The following is a 20,663-nucleotide window of genomic DNA, read 5'->3' on the forward strand; positions in this document are numbered from 1 at the left end:
GAAAGACGATTTTGTATGTCTGAAATTTGTTCACCGAATCATTACTTGCAATGAAAAATGGATCCATACAATAATCGGAAGAGTAAGAGATCGTATTTGAACTCCGGCCAACCAGCCGAATCGACACCAAAGCCAAATATACATGTGGCTAAGGTAATGCTCTGTATTTGGTGGGAGCAAAAGTGTCCAATCTATTATGAGCTGCTGAAATCTGGAAAGACCATCACATGGAACTTGTACCGAACGCAACTGATTCGTTTGAAGCGAGCATTAACCGAAAAATGCCCAGAATATTCGAACAGACATGAAAATGTAATATTTCATCATGACAACACTCGGCCACATGTTGCAATACCTGTTAAAAACTATGAAGTGGTTCGGAAGTTTTACTTCACTCTCTCTGCGATACGCTTCATTGATGACTTTTTTCGATTCAAGTGGCAGTGATAGAACGGAAAGAGACTTGGAGTCCAAGTACACATAAATATAAGAGAATCTAGTTTGGCATGGCAATGTGTGGAGCTCGTTTTCCGGACAAGAATCGAGTTTAGTTCCATTTTAAACGATATTATGTATCCATACGCTGTTCAAAATATGCTCCTTTTTTAAAGATTTAAGCACGACAATGAACCCAAACATAGCTCTAGAGGACGAATGAGGTACGTGGCATGCCCAATCGCCAGATCTCAATCCCATAGTAAACCTTTGGGTAATTGTAGATCGCAAAATACGGGCTCAAAATTCTGAGGCATACAGTCAGTACTCGTTCTCGTTTGGCGTACGGAGCTAGGACACGTTATTTAGAACGATTCTGGAAGCAGTTCTTTAGTCAATAATTAGTAAACTAGAACTAGTTCTTCCGACAGTAATTTTTGCTTGAAATTATCACGTTTCAAGAAGCAGATAATAAATGAGAATTCCATTAAAAGCTTTGGAACAAAGATTCGTTTCCCAAATATTGCCGCAGAACGCAATATTTTAATTATTCCAACATTCTTAAACAATAGCGTTCCACAGAACTTGTTCTAGAAGTAATTGCGACATCATTAGTTCCAAGGCTGTTCCACAGTTGATTGGCAATTTAAGCCTCTTTTAAATGACACGAACACATTTGAGATCGAACAATTAGTTAAGGACATATTTACGAGTGAGAATGAAATTTACTTTAAGATGTAGATTAAGCCGTGGGTTCCAAACAGTGTGTGTAAAGTGGATATTTAAGACAGTGGGAAAGCGGAAAAAGTTTCAAGAGATAAGAGGGCGTCACTGATGACACGATCTGCATCACTGTTGTCACGACCTGCAAACTTTTGCAATAGATAACTAAATTATGCTTTGGTTGCATAAATTTTGTGGCATCACTGCAAATAATTTGCATTAAAAAAACGTTTGACGTAAAGAAATGATGCCAAATATGCTCTTTTGAACGCTAAACTTTTAATTTGCTGCAGTAATGCAATATTACTGCATTGACGAATGCACCCAAGATCATTTTGCCTTCATTAGACATATCGGGGTACTCCGAAAGGCTAGACGATAGTGTGCTAGACTATCATTCTTATGGGAGTTGCGGGTTCGATTACCGCCAGAGACTCTGGGTGTATCTGCAGACAAGCAAAATGATTCGTAGTTTGTTTAAAGCAAATAACAATAAATAAGACTTTTAATGAAAGACAACGATTTCAAACATTCAATGAATGATTTAGAAGCTGCGGCTTGGAAATCTTTTGTTTTTACAAAATTAGAAAGCTGAAAATTCCGAGGAATTTGTTAGTTTTACCTTTTAATTAGCATTAATATTCTTGGATGTAATATGAGCGTAAAAGTACACTATATCTGCTCAGTAATTAAGAAAAATGTTCTAAAAATCTTGTATAGTATATAGAGTTCATATTCGGGAAAAATTTCCTGGGAATTCTTGAGAATATTTGTTTAGAAATTTCTGTATCTACGGTGTATAATCTTTGTATATAATCGAATCATTCGATTGGCAACAAATCACAATGAATCTGTGCTGAAATAACACTGTAAATACAGAAATTTCTAAATGATTATTCCCTGGAATTCCCTGGAAATTTTTTCCGAATTTTCAGAAAATTTTTCTTAATTACTGAGCAGATATAGTGTACTTTTACGCTCATATTACATCCAAGATTATTAATGCTAATTAATCGTGTAGCGAAGAACAAAGAGATCATATCCATCAAAATTTAAAAATTATGAAAGATAGATACCAAGGTCGCTTGGATTAATAAATGATGACAGATTACTATAGCAGTATTACACGGGAGAGTCCTAAGGACCTCCATCGTAGACATTAAAAAAATAAGCTTCTAACCTGTAAACTAGTTTAATAAAATGTTGTGAAATCGTTTATTTCAATTTCTTGAAAATGCAAGTAGCATTGAAAAACTAAATATCAATACAGTTAGAATCAGGGGTATAGAATTTAATTAAAATCAGTTTTAGTTTTGGCGGCTGCAAAATCATTAGAGGTTTCTGCTGTAACAACTTCACTATACTGGTCACCCTAAAACAGCTCCTTTTTCAATTACTAGTCATTAAAATGCCGGCATAATGCAAGTTTTCCAATACAATAAAATCACAACAAAAAATGCCGGCATATTCAATTACTTTTGAGACGGGTACTCACTAGTACACGCAGCAGCAATAGAATACATGTGTTTTGGTTGTTTTTTGTTTTTACCGCAAACAACAATAACAACAATATGACCCCATAATTCTAGGTCAACTAAATGTAACGTAATACATGATGACGTCTAAAAATCAACCATAACAATAACTAACAGGAAGATGTTAGAAAAATCAATAATAAATAATAAAATCATGTCAAAAACAGATGTGAAGAATAGAGAGCAAAGAAAAACAAAAACATACGAGAAGAGTAGGTACATATGTACATACAAACTTATAACTAAATAAATAAATGTCAAGAGGTGTTTGAGGGAATAAATAAGACAAAAATTAAATGAATTAAACGGTAAATTTAATTAATTTATACAATTGATAGAGCAGCGAATATAATAAACAATAATCATAATAATTCTTATCTAATGATGACAGAAAAATATGTTTATAAATAAACTAAACTGCAATCATATTAAATACAAAAAAATATAAAAATATGTATAAGTATGTAGCTAGTTTTGTTGTTATTTTTTTTCTTTAATAATTTTATTTAGGGGAGCATAGAATCTAGCCACAATTTAAGAGAATTTTTTTCTTTTTTTCTGGTTGTTCTTTTGTACACAGTTTTTTAAGAGCTCTGCTACATATAACTAAACTGTTGTTATTTGAAATGAAGGTCACTAAAGGTCGCTTGAAATTTTCTATTTAAATGAATTTCTAGTACAATTTTGGAAAAATTTTAAAAAATTCTAGAAAATTAACTATAAAATTATAACTAATAAATAAATAATTAAAAATTATTATTATAATCTAAAATGAATCAAAATGTTTTTTTGCATGAATAGAAAAAGCCAGGAGTGAGACACTGTTTCAATGAAAAATTTTATTTTATTTTTTTTTAAAAAAAGCCATGATTTTTTTGTGTTTAAAATTTTTGTTTGAATATTGATTGATTTTAAAAAAAATTATTATAACATTTTCTTTGCCATGCTGCATAATTTAGTTTTTTTTATTTGCATTTTTTATTCTTTTAACTTTTTCCCTCAAAAACTTACTGCTCATTTTGTTTGTTTTTTATTTAATATTTTGTAACACTAAAAAAAATTTTATAATTTTTCACTTTATTTTTTAAATCTCCAAGGATTTTCTTATGTTTTACACCAACAAAATGTATGATTTTTTAACGTTTCAAAAAAAATTATTAAATCGACAGTAAATTTGAATATTTTCTTTGCTTTAGCGACCCGTTGAGTTTTTGTTTTTAAGCTGTTTAGTAGGAGAGAAATGCTGTTGTTTCGTACACCAGCGGCGAGTAACTGAATAAATGTACTGATGGTTGGTTATATGGAAAGCCTGCATAGGCAGCCTCGAACGTCATCATGAGCTAACGTCAACATCATCATCGACATCATGACAAATAGTCAGAGGAGCCACCACAATCAGCAGCAGTAGTAGCAGACACACCAACAAACATGTGAGTTTAACTAATACACATAAATACATACATATTAACACATAAATATATGTAGATACATGCTTATTCATACATATATATCCATCCATCCATCCAACCAACCATGCATCCATCCTTACCCACCCCAGACCCCATATAGTGTTTTTTTGTTTTATTCTTTTTTTTAAAAAAAAAATAACAAAAATTAAGCAGAAAAAACGCCAACGTTAAGAATTTTGCGCATTGTCTGTGGGCTCCTCTTTTTAATTATTTTTCATCTACATTTCTGCTTTTATATCTTTTATTTAAAAAAACATCTTGGCTGTACTAATTGTTTTAGCAATTACTGTATGTGTTTTTTTCTCAGTGGGCGCCTTTTTGCAGCGTCCATAGTGCACCAAAAGAGACCAGACGATTAACAAAAAAATTAAATAACATTAACAAATACCCACATATTGTTTATAAAATAAAATTGATAAATATAATTTGTTTTTTCTCTCTATCTGATTATGATTAGCTAAATTAACATAGTTGTTGTACTGCTTTTTTATTTATTTGCCATTTTTTTGTTTTGTTTACTTTTAAGAGTAATATCTTCTAGTATGAAGAGAGTAAACTTTCAGTTTGTTTTTTAATTTAAAAGAGTGAAAATATAAAGCTCTTCATACAGTGAATAACAAAGTGTATGCAAATTAATTGTTTGTTTTCATTAGACCGGTTTTTGAAACCGATTTGTTTTTGTTTTACCTTTCGAGATTTAAAACTGTCGCTCCTGTTTATCCCTATAACAGTTTAATAGCAACCGGTGATGCCAGAGTTGTTATTCAATTTAACACTACTAAATCAGTGTTGCCAATTTCGCACTTCCGGTGCATAAGAAAATTTTAAACATTTCTAAATTAAAAGAGTGAAATGAAAATCTTAAGCTCTTACCTACAGTAAATAACAAAATGTATTGAAATTAATAGTAAACATTAGAAATTTTTTTGGATTTATGTTCCGAGATTTAGCACTTTGTTCCTGTTTATCCTTAAAACATTTAATGCCAGAGTTGCTATTCAATTATACAAAACTAAATCAGTGTTGCCATTAATTTTGTCTGTTTGTCTGTCTGTCTGTCTGTCTGTCTGTCTGTCTGTCTGTCTGTCTGTCTGTCTGTCTGTCTGTCTGTCTGTCTGTCTGTCTGTCTGTCTGTCTGTCTGTCTGTCTGTCTGTCTGTCTGTCTGTCTGTCTGTCTGTCTGTCTGTCTGTCTGTCTGTCTGTCTGTCTGTCTGTCTGTCTGTCTGTCTGTCTGTCTGTCTGTCTGTCTGTCTGTCTGTCTGTCTGTCTGTCTGTCTGTCTGTCTGTCTGTTGAAATCAGTTTTCTGAAGACCCCAGATATCTTCGGGATCCAAATCTTCAATAATTCTGTCAGACATGCTTTCGAGAATTTTGCTATTTAAAATCAGCAAAATCGGTCCACAAATGGCTGAGATATGAGGAAATAACCAAGACAACCTCGATTTTTGACCTATTTTTTACCTATATCTGGATTACTAATGCCCAGATTTTGACTTGTTATTTAAATACGTATTTAGTTAATTTTAACTTAAAATTAAGTTGTATTTAAATACAGTTTGAGTTTTTCAGTGCTACATAATTTGTCTTATTTAAATAAGATAAAAGTATGGTAGCACTACTAAATATCAAAAATTTATCGATAGTTTTGCTTAAAACAGGTGTTCAACCAAAACAAAAATTGATACATTTTGCCCAATAAGAAATAAAAGTTTATTAAACAATAAAATTATTGGTAGGAAAATGCACAAAAGAAGCTCCAATTGCCCCGCATCGGAATTGTAGTTTTTGCAAGACGCTTTTTTTAGCAAGACGCTGTTGTTTGTTTTTTTTTTTACTACAATAGAGTGAAAAAAAACCAAACAACAAAAGTCAGCTGTCAAAAACATATGGTAGTTTATGAAACTTAAATAGAATTTAAATGACCAACGTCGGCCATTTAAGTATCATTTAAAAAAGCACTGAGAAACTCATTTTCGCATTTAAATAGAACTTAAATATAATTCATATTTAAATACGAAGTCAAAAACTGGCTCTAAGACATTAATATAGACAATATGGATATCTAATGATAGATATTTCAAAGACATTTGCAACGACGTATATAAGACCATAGTAAGTTGGACCTACAATGGATCAAAATCGGGAAAAAAATTTTTAACCCGAATTTTTTTTTCAAAAAAAAAAAATTAAAAAACAAAAAAAAAATTTTTTAAATTTAAAAAAAAAATTTGTTTTTTAAAATTTAAAAAAAAATTAAAAAAACAATCGAAATTTTTTTTTGCAAAAAATTAAAAAAAACAACTGGAAAAAAAATTAAATTTTGTTTACCTAAAAATATTTAAAATTTTGAAGTATAATTTGGTGAAGGGTATATAAGATTCGGCACAGCCGAATATAGCACTCTTACTTGTTTTTGTTTTGATTTATTATTATTTACTAATTATACATGTATAATGAATGTTAGAAAAAAAATTCTTTTATATATAACATTAATAATTTTTTATGAGTTTTATATGAAAAAAGCCTGAAAAACTATTGTTGAAATTTCAGTACAAATCATTAATTTATGAATAATTGATCCGTTATTAGCGATTAAAAAAATAAGTTACTTTAGGGATAACAGCGTAATTTTTTTGGCGAGTTCATATCGAAATTTCAGGTCCCAGCGGACCTTTTCACACGTCAGTCAATAGAAACTAAACTATTGGTCGGATCGCTTTGATTTTTTTTAAACGATTCTAGATAAAATTTCCTTGGAATATATACTTCCCATGGACCATAAAGGAGTAATTTCAGTTTGAACCCACCCGCCGGAGGGTTAAATTACCGAAACTCGTTCTTGTGCTAACCACGATTTAACAACATATGAAGAGTGCTTGGGATTGTTATCGTGCTGAATAACTCATCGAAGAGGCATATTATACTCAGCATTTGAAATCATTACTCTTTCCAAGATGTCTCTATTGATAAATCCATCCATTATTCTACTAATTTTGTGCAATGGTCCAACTCCAGCAGCTGAAAAACAACCTGCGTATGTACTGGATAAGTAGTTTTATTGGCCGAGCGTTGTCACGATGGAATATTACAGTTTCATTTCTGGACGAATGTTCTGGCCGTTTTACGACCAATGCTCACTTCAATCGAATCAGTTGCCAAATTTCAGGTCCCACCAAAAACAGAACATTACCTTAGCGCCATGGATAATTGGCTTTGGAGTGGATTCGGCTGGTTGGCCTGGATTCACCTACGATCACTTACGCTTCGTGTTATCGTAATGAATCCATTTTGTATCACAAGTAATGATTCGGTGTAAAAATTATTTTCTTTTAGCAATAGCATAATTTCGGACATGCAAAATCATTTTTTAATGTCTCTCGGTTTCAATTTGTATGGTACCCAATTTCCCTGTTTTTGGATGAATGCTGCTGCTCACAAACGTTTTAAAATTGCTGCTTGAGTAGCTCCCAATGATTTTGCAATCTCTTGTTGAGTTTGACAACAATCTTCATGGAGTAATGCCTCCAATTCTTGGTCTTCCATATCAAAATCATCGCTTCTGAACCTCACAAACCATCTCTCAAACACATTCACCATAAGCTTTGTTGAGCAATAGGTGTGCTTCATTGGCTCTTTTCTTCAAACTAAAAAAGTAAAGCAAAACTTCTCGCATATGACGCTTTGTTGGGACAAAATTTGACAGTTTCGAAGCAAAAACAACTTTGTTTTTTACACTATAATGTTCAATAACTAAGTGCCGATTTGCACCATGATTTTTACGACGTCGTTTTTTCTTAATTCCCTTTGGAAGTTGCCCTCTTATCAACAAACCAGTGTTGCCACCAATAAAATTATAAACTACACATGCCTCATGCCTAAATTACACATACGGGAAAAAATTACACATGTAAATAAATTTTCGTGATTTCAATAGGAGAAATGGTCTAAAATTGTCATGAAAATAAAAGGTTTGTCACAGTGGAATCTGGGATGTTTGGACCAAATACGATCACTTTATTGTCAATGGACAATTTTCACTTGCGGTGATTTGAATTTAACCAGGAATTGGATATATGAGCGGTATTAAATCAAGGTTAGCAATGTCTTTTTTTAGTGAACTTTTATAATTTAATGAATTCTTGAGATCAGTCAAATATGTCAATCCCAAATACGCTTTTAACAAATATTAATCAATGTCCATTCGGAGATTGTTCCATTTTAAAATTAAAAAATAGCACACTGTTTGCTTTCGAATTTTAATTTATTCCTAATTTATATTAAGTGCTTTGAAATCAGTTTTGTTTTCAGTTTCAAAGATAAATATTTTTTACTATTTGTTTAAAAATTATAGCTCTGATCATTTTTCTTCCCAGTAAGTACTTTACCAGTAAAATCTTGTAACGTTTATATTTTTAAAATTTGTAGTTATAAATTTGAAATAAAGCTTCCAAAATAGTAAGTCAGTTTTATTGTTTATTATTTAAAACACAAACCGGAAACCAGACAGACAATAGCATAAATACAAAACAGTTCTTACAGGTATAAAAAATAACTAGTAACAATTTGTAAATAATTTTTTCTCCCACAAATTCCTACGTTCTTGTTTTTTTCTCTTAAGATTGGCTAACGTTACTCCGAAATAACTTCAATTACCGCTACCGATATTACCTTTATTCTATAAACAATTTAAAATTATAAAAATACAAATTTTAGATTTTGGGTTATCTTGAAAATTAACGTTTTTCCAATAACAATTTGTAATAACTTGTAAAAATGTATAGTTATTGTATAGTATTTGTTGTTTTATATTTTTTTCATGTTGAAATTAAAAGTCTTATATGTATATAAACTAAAATTTAGTTTCTATTACCAATATTACGCAAACAAAACTATCACAAACGGCGAAATGTCCACTTGGAAAACCAAACATAGCAATCTCCAAATTACTTATCGTATTTTTCTGCAAACCTATTTTTCGGCCACGTGCGATCCTAGTACATATAATTCCATTATACTGAGTAACAAACGAGTACAATATAATAAATATTGTTACGAAATTGTACGTGAATTCAAATGTAACGATTTTAACGGCTGATTTAAAAGTAGCAGAATGCTTTTAAATAACAGTGATGTAATAGCAAACTGTAACATATCTGTGGGCATTATTAACATTGAATAAAAGCTTTCAGTTGACCATTGATCGTAAGATGGCAAAGCTGTTTGCTGCGACCGTATATTCGAATTCGAATATTCAGTTAAAGAACATTGTAGAAAGTACACCACAGATGGCGTATGTATTAGAAAACTCTAGAATATACGAACTTTGACAGTTAAAGAGCAATCTAGAGTGCAGATGGCAGTGTTATAAATAGTGGCAGAGGTTGCAGTAGTGAGTGAGTTTATCAGAGACGCTTTTCGAATAAACATCAACTGAGTGCTGTGTTTTTCAAGTGAATTCGTGTACATTATAAAGTGTGTCTGTATTTCTGCGAATTTATAAACGTGTATAAAAAAACCATTGAGTGACTATTTAATTCTGTTGTTGAACATTTTAAATAAATAAAGAGTTGTTACAATTTTTAAACTATAAACGGCTTTTATTTGCAATCAAAAGTATCCGGTTTATTTAAAGGAAATAAACCAACGTTTTGAAAAGGTTAAAACGTAACAATATGAATACATTTAGAGATACTGGATTTTTATTTATCAACTAAAATAGACGATATTGCTACTATCCCTCATATAAATGTACATATTTATTTCAATCGGTTTTGAAATCTGAACAATCCATAATTCATTCATTCAATTAAAATCTAAAATATAGATAAAAGACATACATTGACAATATATTTTGGATATAATTGGAATTTAAAATTACACATGAATTACACATTCACTCAATTACACATGGGCTACACATCCAAGTTAAAATTACACACAATATGTGTAATTACACATGAAGTGGCAACACTGCAACAAACTCAAAAAACAAAAGAAAAAATTACGTCGTAAAAATCATGGTGTAAACCAGCACTAAGTGAGAATAAATGACAGATATGTATGTGCTTTTCAAAATGGCATACAGTGGTTGACAAAACAATGGAAACACTGGAAAACATCCCCACACCATAATATTGCCACCACCAAACTTTACAGTCTTATTTGTGTACTTTGTGTTACAAATGTTCTCCCATCACTGCCTCTTAAATTGTATTTGGATTCGTCGGAAAAGATGACAGTATTCCATTTCTGTATCGACCAGTTTAAATGATCCTGGCAAATTGTAGACGAGCAGAACTGTTCTTTTTAGAAATGAGTGATTTTTTCACAGGACGATAGCAACCAAGACCAGCCCCATTTACCCTGCGACTAACTGTTCGGGTACTTATTTCTAATTTTAGGCTATTAACAACCTCTCGAGGAGTTATTTTTGGGAATTTCTTGAACTCTCTCGCTATTAAATTATCTTGTCTAGGAGTAGTCTTAGGAGGTCTTCCACCTAAATGTTGAGTTTTTACAGAACCGGTCTCACGAAATTTCTTTATAATTTTTGAAACTGCTGATTTATTTATTGAATATTTATCACAGATACTTTTTTGTTTTAAACCAGCTTTAAAATCGTTAATTATTTTATTTTTTAAGTCTTCACAAATCTTAAGAATTAAAAAATAAAATAACTGTAAACTGGATGCTTTCTCAACGTTCTTTTAAATATTATTTTCGTTTCACACTTCTTTCTTGCTGAAGTTTAAAAGTTTCCATTGTTTTGTCAGTAGCGAAATAGTGAATATTTTTAATTTTGTTCCCTTTTTTCAGAATATAATTAATTAAGTATGTTGTTTGTTTGTTAGTTAATTTATATAAATAAAACTATACAAGTAAATTACTAAAAAAAAATTTATTTTAAAAAATATTTTGAATTTTGGGCTACATATGGAATATTTGGAAATGTTTCCATTGTTTTGTCAACCACTGTATACGCCATCTATTGTATATCAAACATTTGTAAGTCATACACCCAATAAAAATGTATAATTGTTGTGTAATTTAAATATTCCAAAAGTTAATAAATTATCAAATGATAAATTAGACAGAGCGGATTCTTTTATGAAAAAACTCAATTTTTGAAACATTTTCAACGTTTTCGTTATTTAAATAAAGGTACATAATTGCAAAAGTTATCAACCTAATTTTATTACATTATCTTAATCCTTTTTAAATGTTACACTAATTAAAATTTTCTTCACGAAAAATTACTATACATACAAACATATAAAGAAATTTCAAGTTTTTATGTTAAATGATATTCTAAAATTGTATAAACGGAATTAGAAAGGTGGAATCTGTATTGTAATAAAGAATTTCCAAAAAGAGTAAATTTTTTTCTTAAATTTTCATTTTAGAGATATTCTTCATTTTTAAACTAAATAACCGTTAGTCTTTTAACTAATCTCTTACAATTTAACATCCACAACAAAATAAACAGCTGATTTTGACAATAAATTTTATATAAAACATGCGCAAAATAATTTGGATCCACCACAAGAGTAACATTGCCGGTGGGGTTCTAATCTAAATAACACAATACTCAAACATGCACACACTCCTATGAATGGGAAATAATAAACAAATGAATGCATGCATATGCATGACCCTTACTATGTAGATAGAGTACAAATATGTAGCCAAAGCAAAGACGAAGATAAAACACATGTAGCTTTTTGGGGTTTTCTTCTTCAACTGCTTCACCCCTGCTTTCTCGTTCGGTAGGAAAATAAAAACAACAACAACAACCTTCAAGAGCTAAATAAATGCGCCGGTTCCGTATTTAGAATGAACGAAAGCAAGAAGGAAGGTAAAATAAACAAGTCGACTCATTTACTATGAGATTCAACAACAGAATAAAAGAAACTTTTTCCAAGGCTGTGCTTACATGAACATATTAAAACATGCTAAAAAGCAAAACTCAGTTGTTACACATGAAATGGATGGAATGTTATGATGAAGTGTTAATGTGTGTTGCGGCAAGTACAGAGACCCACCTATATGAGGCAAAAATCAGTACGAATTGAGCAGTAGCAAAATACGGTCATACAATCAAAACGAAAAATAAATAAAAAAAAATAAAATCAAAATTAAACATGGGGCTTGTGAAAACGGATGTAAAATATAATGTATGTGTGTGTGTTAAGATGTGTTCAAGTGTATGCCTGTGTATGAGAGTAAATTAAGGAAATATACCACAAAAATAGAAAAAAAATTGATAAAATATCAAAGAAAATTTGAAAATTTAAAGAAATGTAATTGTAATAAGTAATTTTAAGAAAAAAAGCCATGTAAAAATCATAAATAAGTGTAAAAAATATTTAATTGTGCAAAATAAATCTGTTAAAAAGCGTATAAAGAAATTATTACACCAGCCTAAAAATAGGCTTTAATTTTTTTCGTTAAAGTAATTTTCAAATGTAGCCAAACGTCATGAGCATTAATTGACCTTCATGGTTTTGTGTGTGTGTATGTGTGCAGAAGTGTTGTATGTATATTAGGGTGGCCCCAAAAAATTGTGGACGTTCCCAAATAAAATAAAAGTTTAATTCATTGTAAGATACCGTTTCTCAACATTTCTAAACCATCGTCCTCTTTTAGGGTTTTTATCATTTGTTTCATATATCTCGCGAAGGAAACATATGAAATATTGGTATCGTGTGAAAGGTCTTTCAAAAGCGCATTCTTGTAATATTTAGACCAAAAGTTTTCAAACTAAGGGGCTACAGAATAAGCGGTTCAAGCCACAACACTCCCTGCATCGAAATTGAGTTTCGACAATCGAACCTCATATCATGCCAGTGGCAAGACAAACCCCGTCTAAATTATTATTTTTCATCTAAAGGAAGAAAAATTAAAACAAAAATGCATTCATCAGATGAAAACAAAAATGTTATTTGGCAGCTTTTTCAGCTGTTGCAAAAAACATGGATATGTTTTGTTCCAACAAAAGTTAACAGTTAAAAATATGCGGATGGTGATACGGATGACGTATCTTTCGAACACGGTTTTTGTTTGTAACAACTTATACGTCATTTTGAAAGGTAGATAACTATCGTTTATTCTCACTTAGTTATTGAACATTAAAGTGTAAACAACCACGTTTTTTTGCATCGAAAATGTCCAATTTTGTACCAAAGATTCGTCGCATTCGGGAAGTTTTGCTTTACTTCTTTAATTTGAAAAAAAAAGTGCCGCTGAATCACACCGATTGCTCACCAAAGCTCGGTTTCAACTTGCAAGAGATGGTTTGTGTGGTTCAGAATTGGTCCTTTTAACACGAAACACAATGATCGCCCAGGCCAGTCGAAAAAGTTTGAAGTTCAAGAATTGGAGGCATTTCTTCATGAATATTGTTGTCAAACTCAACAAGAGCTTGCAAAATCATTGGAAGCTACTCAATCAGGAATTTCAAAACGTTTGCTAGCAGCAGGATTCATCCAAAAGCAGGGAAATTGGATACCATACGAATTGAAGCCGACAGACCTTGAAAGACGATGTTGCATGTCCGAAATGCTGATTGAAAGCTATAAAAGAAAATAATTTTTGCACCAAATTATTACTTGCGATGGAAACTGGATTCATTACGATAACACGAAGCGCAAGAGATGATCGTACGTGCCAAGCAGCCGAGACGACTCCAAAGCCAAATATCCATAGCGTTAAGGTAATTCTCTGTATTTGGTGGGAGCAAAAGAGTGATATCTATTATGAGCTCCTGAAATCTACGAGGAACCTGTACAGAATGCAACTGATACGTTTAAAGCGAGAATTGGCCGAAAAACGCCAAAAATATGCGGCCAGACCGTAATATTCCATCATGACAATGCTTGTCCACATGTTGCAATACCTGTTAAAAAGTATTTAGAAATAAGTGGTTGGGAAGTTTTGCCTCCCCCATCTTATAGTCCAAATCTTGCTCCGTCCTACTACTATTTGTTTCGATCGATGAATAACGTTCACTCTGGGATACGCATCACTTCAGAACAGAGTATCCGATAATGGCTTGATACGTTCTTGGCTTCAAAAGATGTGTTCTTTGGGCTCGGAATCAATATGCTGCCAGAAAGATGGGAAGAGGCCATAGATAACCGTGACTTTTAATAAATTTATATTGTACAAATGTTTCAAAATCAAAGCTAAACAATTTATAATAACTTCTCTCTGTAATAACTTCTCTCGATTTATATCGAGCTTTCTCAGAAATCGCACTGTACGAGTTGTTATAGATGGGATCTCATCAAACGAGTTCAAGACAAATTCAGGGGTACCGCAAGGCTCCGTTATTTCTCCTACACTATTCCTTATTTTTCTAAATGACCTTCTACGTCAAATTTCTAACCCTATCTATTATTTTGCAGATAACAGCAACATTTGCCATTCATATTCATTCAGTTACAGACCAAGCCTGTCTGAGATTGGGGCAATGAGCTAAAACATGAATGATTCCCTTAATCGGGAGCTTGTGAAAATCTCTGAATGGGGTCGCTTTCAACGCTCGAAAGACTCAGTGTTGCATGTTGACACAAAAACGAACGACAGACAATGTTGCTTCATCTGTATTTATGGATGGTGTAAATATTGTGGAATCAGACACTCTTGATGTTCTGAGCATGAAAATTCAATGTGATGTCCGCTGGTCTAAACATATTTTTCAAGTGTCGAAAGAAACATTCAAGTGTCTCGGATTTCTGAAACGGTGTAGGAATTACTCCACTCCATCTGATCTCCTCATTATGTACACCACCTACATATATCCGACCGAAAATGGAATACAACTCCCGTGTATGGGCCGGTACTTCAAAGTGAATTTTTTTAGCTGCTCGATCGCGTATAGGAGAGGGCGAATTTGATTATTGGTGACAGTTATTGATTCGCTGGAGCACCGTCGCAATGTGGGCTGCATTTCACTGTTCTATCGGTACTACAATGGAATGTGTTCTGATGAATTTTGGGAACTTGTTCCTTAGACCCACCGATTTTTAAGTAATACAAGTTTTTCATCAAGTACACATCCCTTTGTGGTCGATTGGCCAGTGGACCGCACAATACACTACAGGGAAATTTAGTTCTTTAGCCGTAGTGTACGTATGTATATGGAACAAACTTCCCGCTGAAGTATTTACTGTCATTTCCAATGTGGGAAAGTTCAAATCGAAAGTCCACAGATACTACTCACTCTTTCCTCCCTCTCATAACCTATTTTCCTAGTTCCAACACAAAGCTTTGCAGGAATAGGGGTCATCCTCTGAGTGCTGGTCCAAGCAGAAAAAAAAAGAAAACAATCACAATCCATATTTAACATATAGCTAACATAAGATCGGAGAAAATGTACGTCTCGAAAAATTCAAATAAAATTCGAACTAGATTTAATTTTGAAAAAAAACGGAAAAAACCGTTTCGGTGAATTTATATGAGGTTTAAAGAGCGAATCAAAACGAACGACGTATACATACTATTCCACCCAACACTTATCCTTACTCCAACAAATTATTATTTTTTTAATCACGTTAGCTTTTAAAAATATGTCAGATATTATCTTTTCGAAATCATTCATTTACAACCGTTATTTTGGTCAAAATGGTCACCGAAAAAAATGTGAAAAAATAAATAAAATTTTTTAAATAAATCCAATATAAACTTTCCAAAAAATAGCTGAGGGTCCATCGTCACACCATTTTAAAAGCCATAAAACAGTTTAAGGAAGACAGACTTGCATATTGAAAGAAAACTTGAATCATTAAGAATAAAAGGTCTAACAGATATTGGTAAGGCAAAAGAAATCGAACAACTCTTTTGAAGATCACCGATCACTTCTATGAGAAAAGCACCTCGTAAAGCTAAATGCTCTTATTCTTTTGCGCGCAGAGCTAATGCTAATGCTGCGTTGAAGTCTTATAAAGTTCAGAAAGTTCCAGATCTCAAATCGGTAACGAAATTAGAAGCAGAAGAAAGAGCGAACAACAGGTAAAATTTTATAAAAAAATACACCGTTGTGTGATTGATGATGAGACTTACATATGTACTGGCAGACTTTCCACAACTTCCAAGATTTTTATGTGGCAGATGGACGAGGCGGTTTTGAATAACAAAACCGGAAAAAAACAAACAAAATTCTCCAAGAAGTTTCTTGTGTGATTTGTGACATCAGGCACTATAAACACAGAAATATATATTGTTACGAAATTGTACTTGAATTCAAATATAACGATTTTAACGGCTGATTTAAAACTGTAACATATCTGTGGCCATTATTAACATTGAATAAAAGCTTTCAGTTGACCATTGATCGTAAGTATGGCAACGCTGTTTGCTGCGACCGTATATTCGAATTCGAATATTCAGTTAAAGAACATTGTAGAAAGTACACCACAGATGGCGTATGTATTAGAAAGCTCTAGACAGTTAAAGAACAATCTAGAGTGCAGATGGCAGTGTTATAAATAGTGGCAGAGGTTGCAGTCGTTAGTGAGTTTATCAGATACGCTTTTCGAATAAACATCAACTGAGTGTCTTAAAGTGTGCTGTGTTTTTCAAATGAATTCGTATACATTATAAAGTGTGTCTGTATTTCTGAGAATTTATAAACGTGTATAAAAAAAATATTGAGTGACTATTTAATTCTGTTGTTGTACATTTTAAATAAATAAAGAGTTGTTACAATTTTCAAACTACTAAACGGCTTTTATTTGCAATCAAAAGTATTCGGTTTATTTAAAGGAAATAAACAAACGTTTTGAAAAGGTTAAAACGTAACAATATTATGGAGTGTCTACAAAAACCGTTTTACCTTTCTTAATTCATATATCTGGCCCGATTAGACATCATGCCACTATGGAAAAAAGGCCCTTGAGTGGTATTCAAACGATAATTTCAATTTGTACTAGGGGAGGCAAATCTAACTATTCAGATCTTCGGCCTGTGGAAAGTTATTGGGCTCATGTAAAAATATAATTAAAGAACACAGGCTAGGTATCCCAGGACATATCCAATTTTAAGCATAAGTAGACCACCTCGCCCATAAAGGTAACGGAAGCAACTATAAAATCTTTAATGGGAGGATTTCCGCAAAAAGTTATTTTAATATTTAATGAATTCATACAATATTTTGAGAATTGTTATGTTGAAGGGTTTTAGTTTAATAACGAACTAATTTAAATTGATTGTAATAAAGAAAATTTAAAAAAAAACTTCGCATATCTTTGGACTATAACAAGAATTCAATTACGACATTGAAATTAGGTTTCAGATTCCTTTGCGAGAAATATTAAAAAAATCATAAAAACCTTTAAAAAGTACTCATTTATCCTTTGATCGAGCTCACCAAATACTCAACTCAGGATAAACATTTTGAGAAATGGTCTTCAAACAAAATAAAATTTCATTCGATACCTGAATTTTGCGCCATACAAACGGGGCTAACCTAATGTACATATGTATATAAACCACACACATGAAAGATAAATTTTGTACTTTTTTTGGTACTGTTAAAATTTACAATATATTTGAAACATTACAGAAAATCCAAATTGGATTATTGAATTAAAATTGACCCAAAATAAGTTCTACTATTTGAAATCTAATTTATTTTAATTTATAATCAACATGTTGCTATAATTAAGTCCGAAAAAAGTACAATTTGCAATTTTCCCTTTCCATCTGTGACATCAGAAGTACCACATTGTATGTTTGAAAGTGGTTTGGAAAATAAAATCACATATGTCCTTATACTATTATTTCCAGATCTATGTTAAAGATAATGTTCCATACTGACTAACCAATGTAATTAAAAAAATAATAAAACTGCAAAAAAAAACAATTATTTCTTTCTAAACCAAAAAATAAATCTGTGAAAATAAAACCACTTACATCATGGAGAATTCTCCACCTGCTGCTTCGTCTTTGGAAAAACAAATAGATAATTTTTTGGAGCACTTCAAGCGTAGTGCTTCCAAGGCCATGGAGGCCGAATGGTGTAGTATTGGTGGCAGCAACACTAGCACCACTAGTAATAGTGGTGGTGGTGGCGGTGGTGTTGTTGCTGCTAGTAATAGTGTAACCGGAAGTAGTACAACGACAACAACAGTGATAAACACTTCAACTACTACAACCTGTAGTGAATATGTTTCTCCACAGCCTGCGTTGCAAACACCCAAACAGATGTCGTTTGAGAAGCATCAACATTTGTTGCAACGTACACGCAGCCGTTCGAGTTGTTTGGATTTGAATAATATGATGACGGGTAAGTTGGATTATTTAAAATAGCAAGAAGAATTTTTTTATGAAAAAATAATGGAATTATCTTAAAATTAATATAAAATATTGTAATAAGTTCCAACTTTAATAGATACTCGATTGTCTATTTGGTTCGGAAGTAAATTTTACGCTATTTAATTGCTATATTGTCTGGATATTAGCAAGTACTCCCAATTATACCCATATATATATGTATGTATTTATAAAAAAGTAACGTTATTTAGTGACTGGCTGATTCAACAATGCCCAGTCCAAACACCAAAAAGTACAGATATGAAATTTGGACTATAGTTCCATGTATGTATGTAAAATCACTAAGAAGGGAGTTTTGGAAACTCGAAGGTTTAGGGGTAAGAACGGGTAAAGACGGTAACGGATAACAAACAAAATTTAAATACATTTTTGTCAACGTAAAAATGTTTGATACTGAAATCGATCCCTTTAGGGGTAAAAACGGGAAAATACATTTTATTACAGTTTTCGCCCGTGTGCAAAAGAGAAATTTTTCTGACCTAAGCACTGTGGTTCCAAATCAAAATCTAGGTGGAAAAAATTATTTGGCACTCTTTTTATATAGAATTAGTGTCTCCGATTCCATAAAAAATGTTTAAAAGATCAATATAAACTTTTTTCAGGGTCTAGATACATACAGTTGCGAACATGAAAATAGCAGTACCACTAAATTTTCAAATATTTTATAAATTAAAGATGAGATTCAAAATGTTTATATTTATTTTAAGACTTTATATTACAACTAGAAAATAAAGGTATGTAAATTCAATTTACGTTCATAAAAATTAAAGTTATCAACAAAAGACGTAATTCATACTTAACATTAAAATAGCAGTGGATAATGAAATTTAAAAAAATTTTGATTTTAAATCTTAAAGCTGAGTCCATAACTTAGTACTTTGTGGCAAATCCTTTATTTTTTATAACTGCGGTACAGCGACGTGGCATTGAGTCGACTAATTGTTGACATCGTCGTATTGGGATTGCCTTCCAGGTTTTTTCAACAACTTCCCAAAGCTGCTCGTTATTTGATGGTTTCGAATCGTATACAGATTTTTTTATGTCCCCCCAAAGATGTTCAATAGGATTGAGGTCAGGGGACTGTGATGGCCACCCCATAACCTCAATGTTATTGACACGAAACCATTCCTTAGCTATTCGACTTGTGTGCTTCGGGTCGTTGTCCTGCTGGAAGACCCACTGCAGTGGCATTTCTTCACTGCTATATGGCAACATTACGTTTTGAAGAATGTCAACATAGACATATTGGTCCATATCATAATTTTTGATCCACCATGCTTAATTGTTTTCACAGTGTACTGTGGTTGACAAGCTGATGACGGTGGTCGTCGAACATATTGTCTACAGCCAGAATTGCCAAATAAAACAATTTTAGACTCGTCAGTCCACAAAATATTGCGCCATTTGCTTGCAGGCCAGTCAGCGTGTTTTCTGGCGAACTCCAAACGAACCTCTCTATGTTTTTTTGTAAGCAGGGGCTTTTTCCATGGACTTCTGCCAAACAAGTTTGCATCTAGAAGTCTTCTCCTCACAGTCATATCGCTAACTTCTAAATTTAATTCGGTTTTTATTTGTATGGCCGATTTAAAAGGATTGCATTTCGCGATTCTAACGATATTTCGATCGTCCTGAGGCGAAGTTTTCCGTTTGCCGCCTCTATTTTCTATTTTTTCTTTATATTTAATAGCATTTGATATCATTTTTGCCGAGCAGGAGAGAATCTTTTGAATATCTGAATAAGATTTTCCTTCTTTTCTTAACTTTAAAATCAGTTTTCGTTGATCAATGGTGCAATGTTTTCCGCGACCCACTATAACAAAAATTACCGAAAAAAAATTAAAATTTTACATTTAATATACAATAGGTTCATTCTATTTAACTCACTTTCACTTTACTCTTAATAAAATATTTGATTTTTTTAATAATATTTCAATGTTAATAAAAATATGTATACACAAAAATGAAAGTCCGTTATTTTTGGATTTACCATACTTCTTCCTAAAATATTTTCTCGCAAACAATGATCAGACTTACCAGATTATAAAAATAAAAAGTAATCGCATTTTAAATTTTTTAAAAACGTTCTGCACTAATTCAAAACTATTTACTAGTGGTACTGCTATTTTCATGTTCGCAACTGTATGTATATAAAAATCATTAATAAAAA

The 20,663-nt window shown here is 32.0% G+C and overlaps 3 protein-coding genes across 7 annotated transcripts in view; 1 reads left to right on the top strand and 2 right to left on the bottom strand.

Moving 5' to 3' along the window:
- LOC135961846 (uncharacterized) overlaps positions 1 to 3,845 on the bottom strand; it is a 35,081-nt gene extending 31,236 nt beyond the window's left edge. The window contains exon 1 of the mRNA XM_065513468.1: positions 3,705 to 3,845. Within this exon, the coding sequence (XP_065369540.1) occupies positions 3,705 to 3,711 (7 nt within the window). The 5' untranslated portion in view covers positions 3,712 to 3,845. The remainder of the gene's footprint in view (positions 1 to 3,704) is intronic.
- The window catches only part of Gyg (Glycogenin), a 30,002-nt gene extending 26,155 nt beyond the window's left edge, over positions 1 to 3,847 (bottom strand). For both annotated transcript variants that reach the window (XM_065513467.1, XM_065513466.1), the window contains exon 1: positions 3,705 to 3,847. In XM_065513467.1, coding sequence (XP_065369539.1) covers positions 3,705 to 3,711 — 7 coding nt within the window. In that variant the 5' untranslated portion in view covers positions 3,712 to 3,847. The remainder of the gene's footprint in view (positions 1 to 3,704) is intronic.
- A 14,197-nt stretch (positions 3,848 to 18,044) lies between these two features.
- Positions 18,045 to 20,663, top strand: part of LOC135961080 (guanine nucleotide exchange factor DBS) — a 272,808-nt gene continuing 270,189 nt past the window's right edge. For all 4 annotated transcript variants that reach the window (XM_065512551.1, XM_065512554.1, XM_065512553.1 and 1 more), the window contains exon 1: positions 18,045 to 18,449. In XM_065512551.1, coding sequence (XP_065368623.1) covers positions 18,080 to 18,449 — 370 coding nt within the window. In that variant the 5' untranslated portion in view covers positions 18,045 to 18,079. The remainder of the gene's footprint in view (positions 18,450 to 20,663) is intronic.

Source organism: Calliphora vicina, chromosome 5 (genome assembly GCF_958450345.1).
Source record: "Calliphora vicina chromosome 5, idCalVici1.1, whole genome shotgun sequence".
Classification (NCBI taxonomy): domain Eukaryota; kingdom Metazoa; phylum Arthropoda; class Insecta; order Diptera; family Calliphoridae; genus Calliphora; species Calliphora vicina.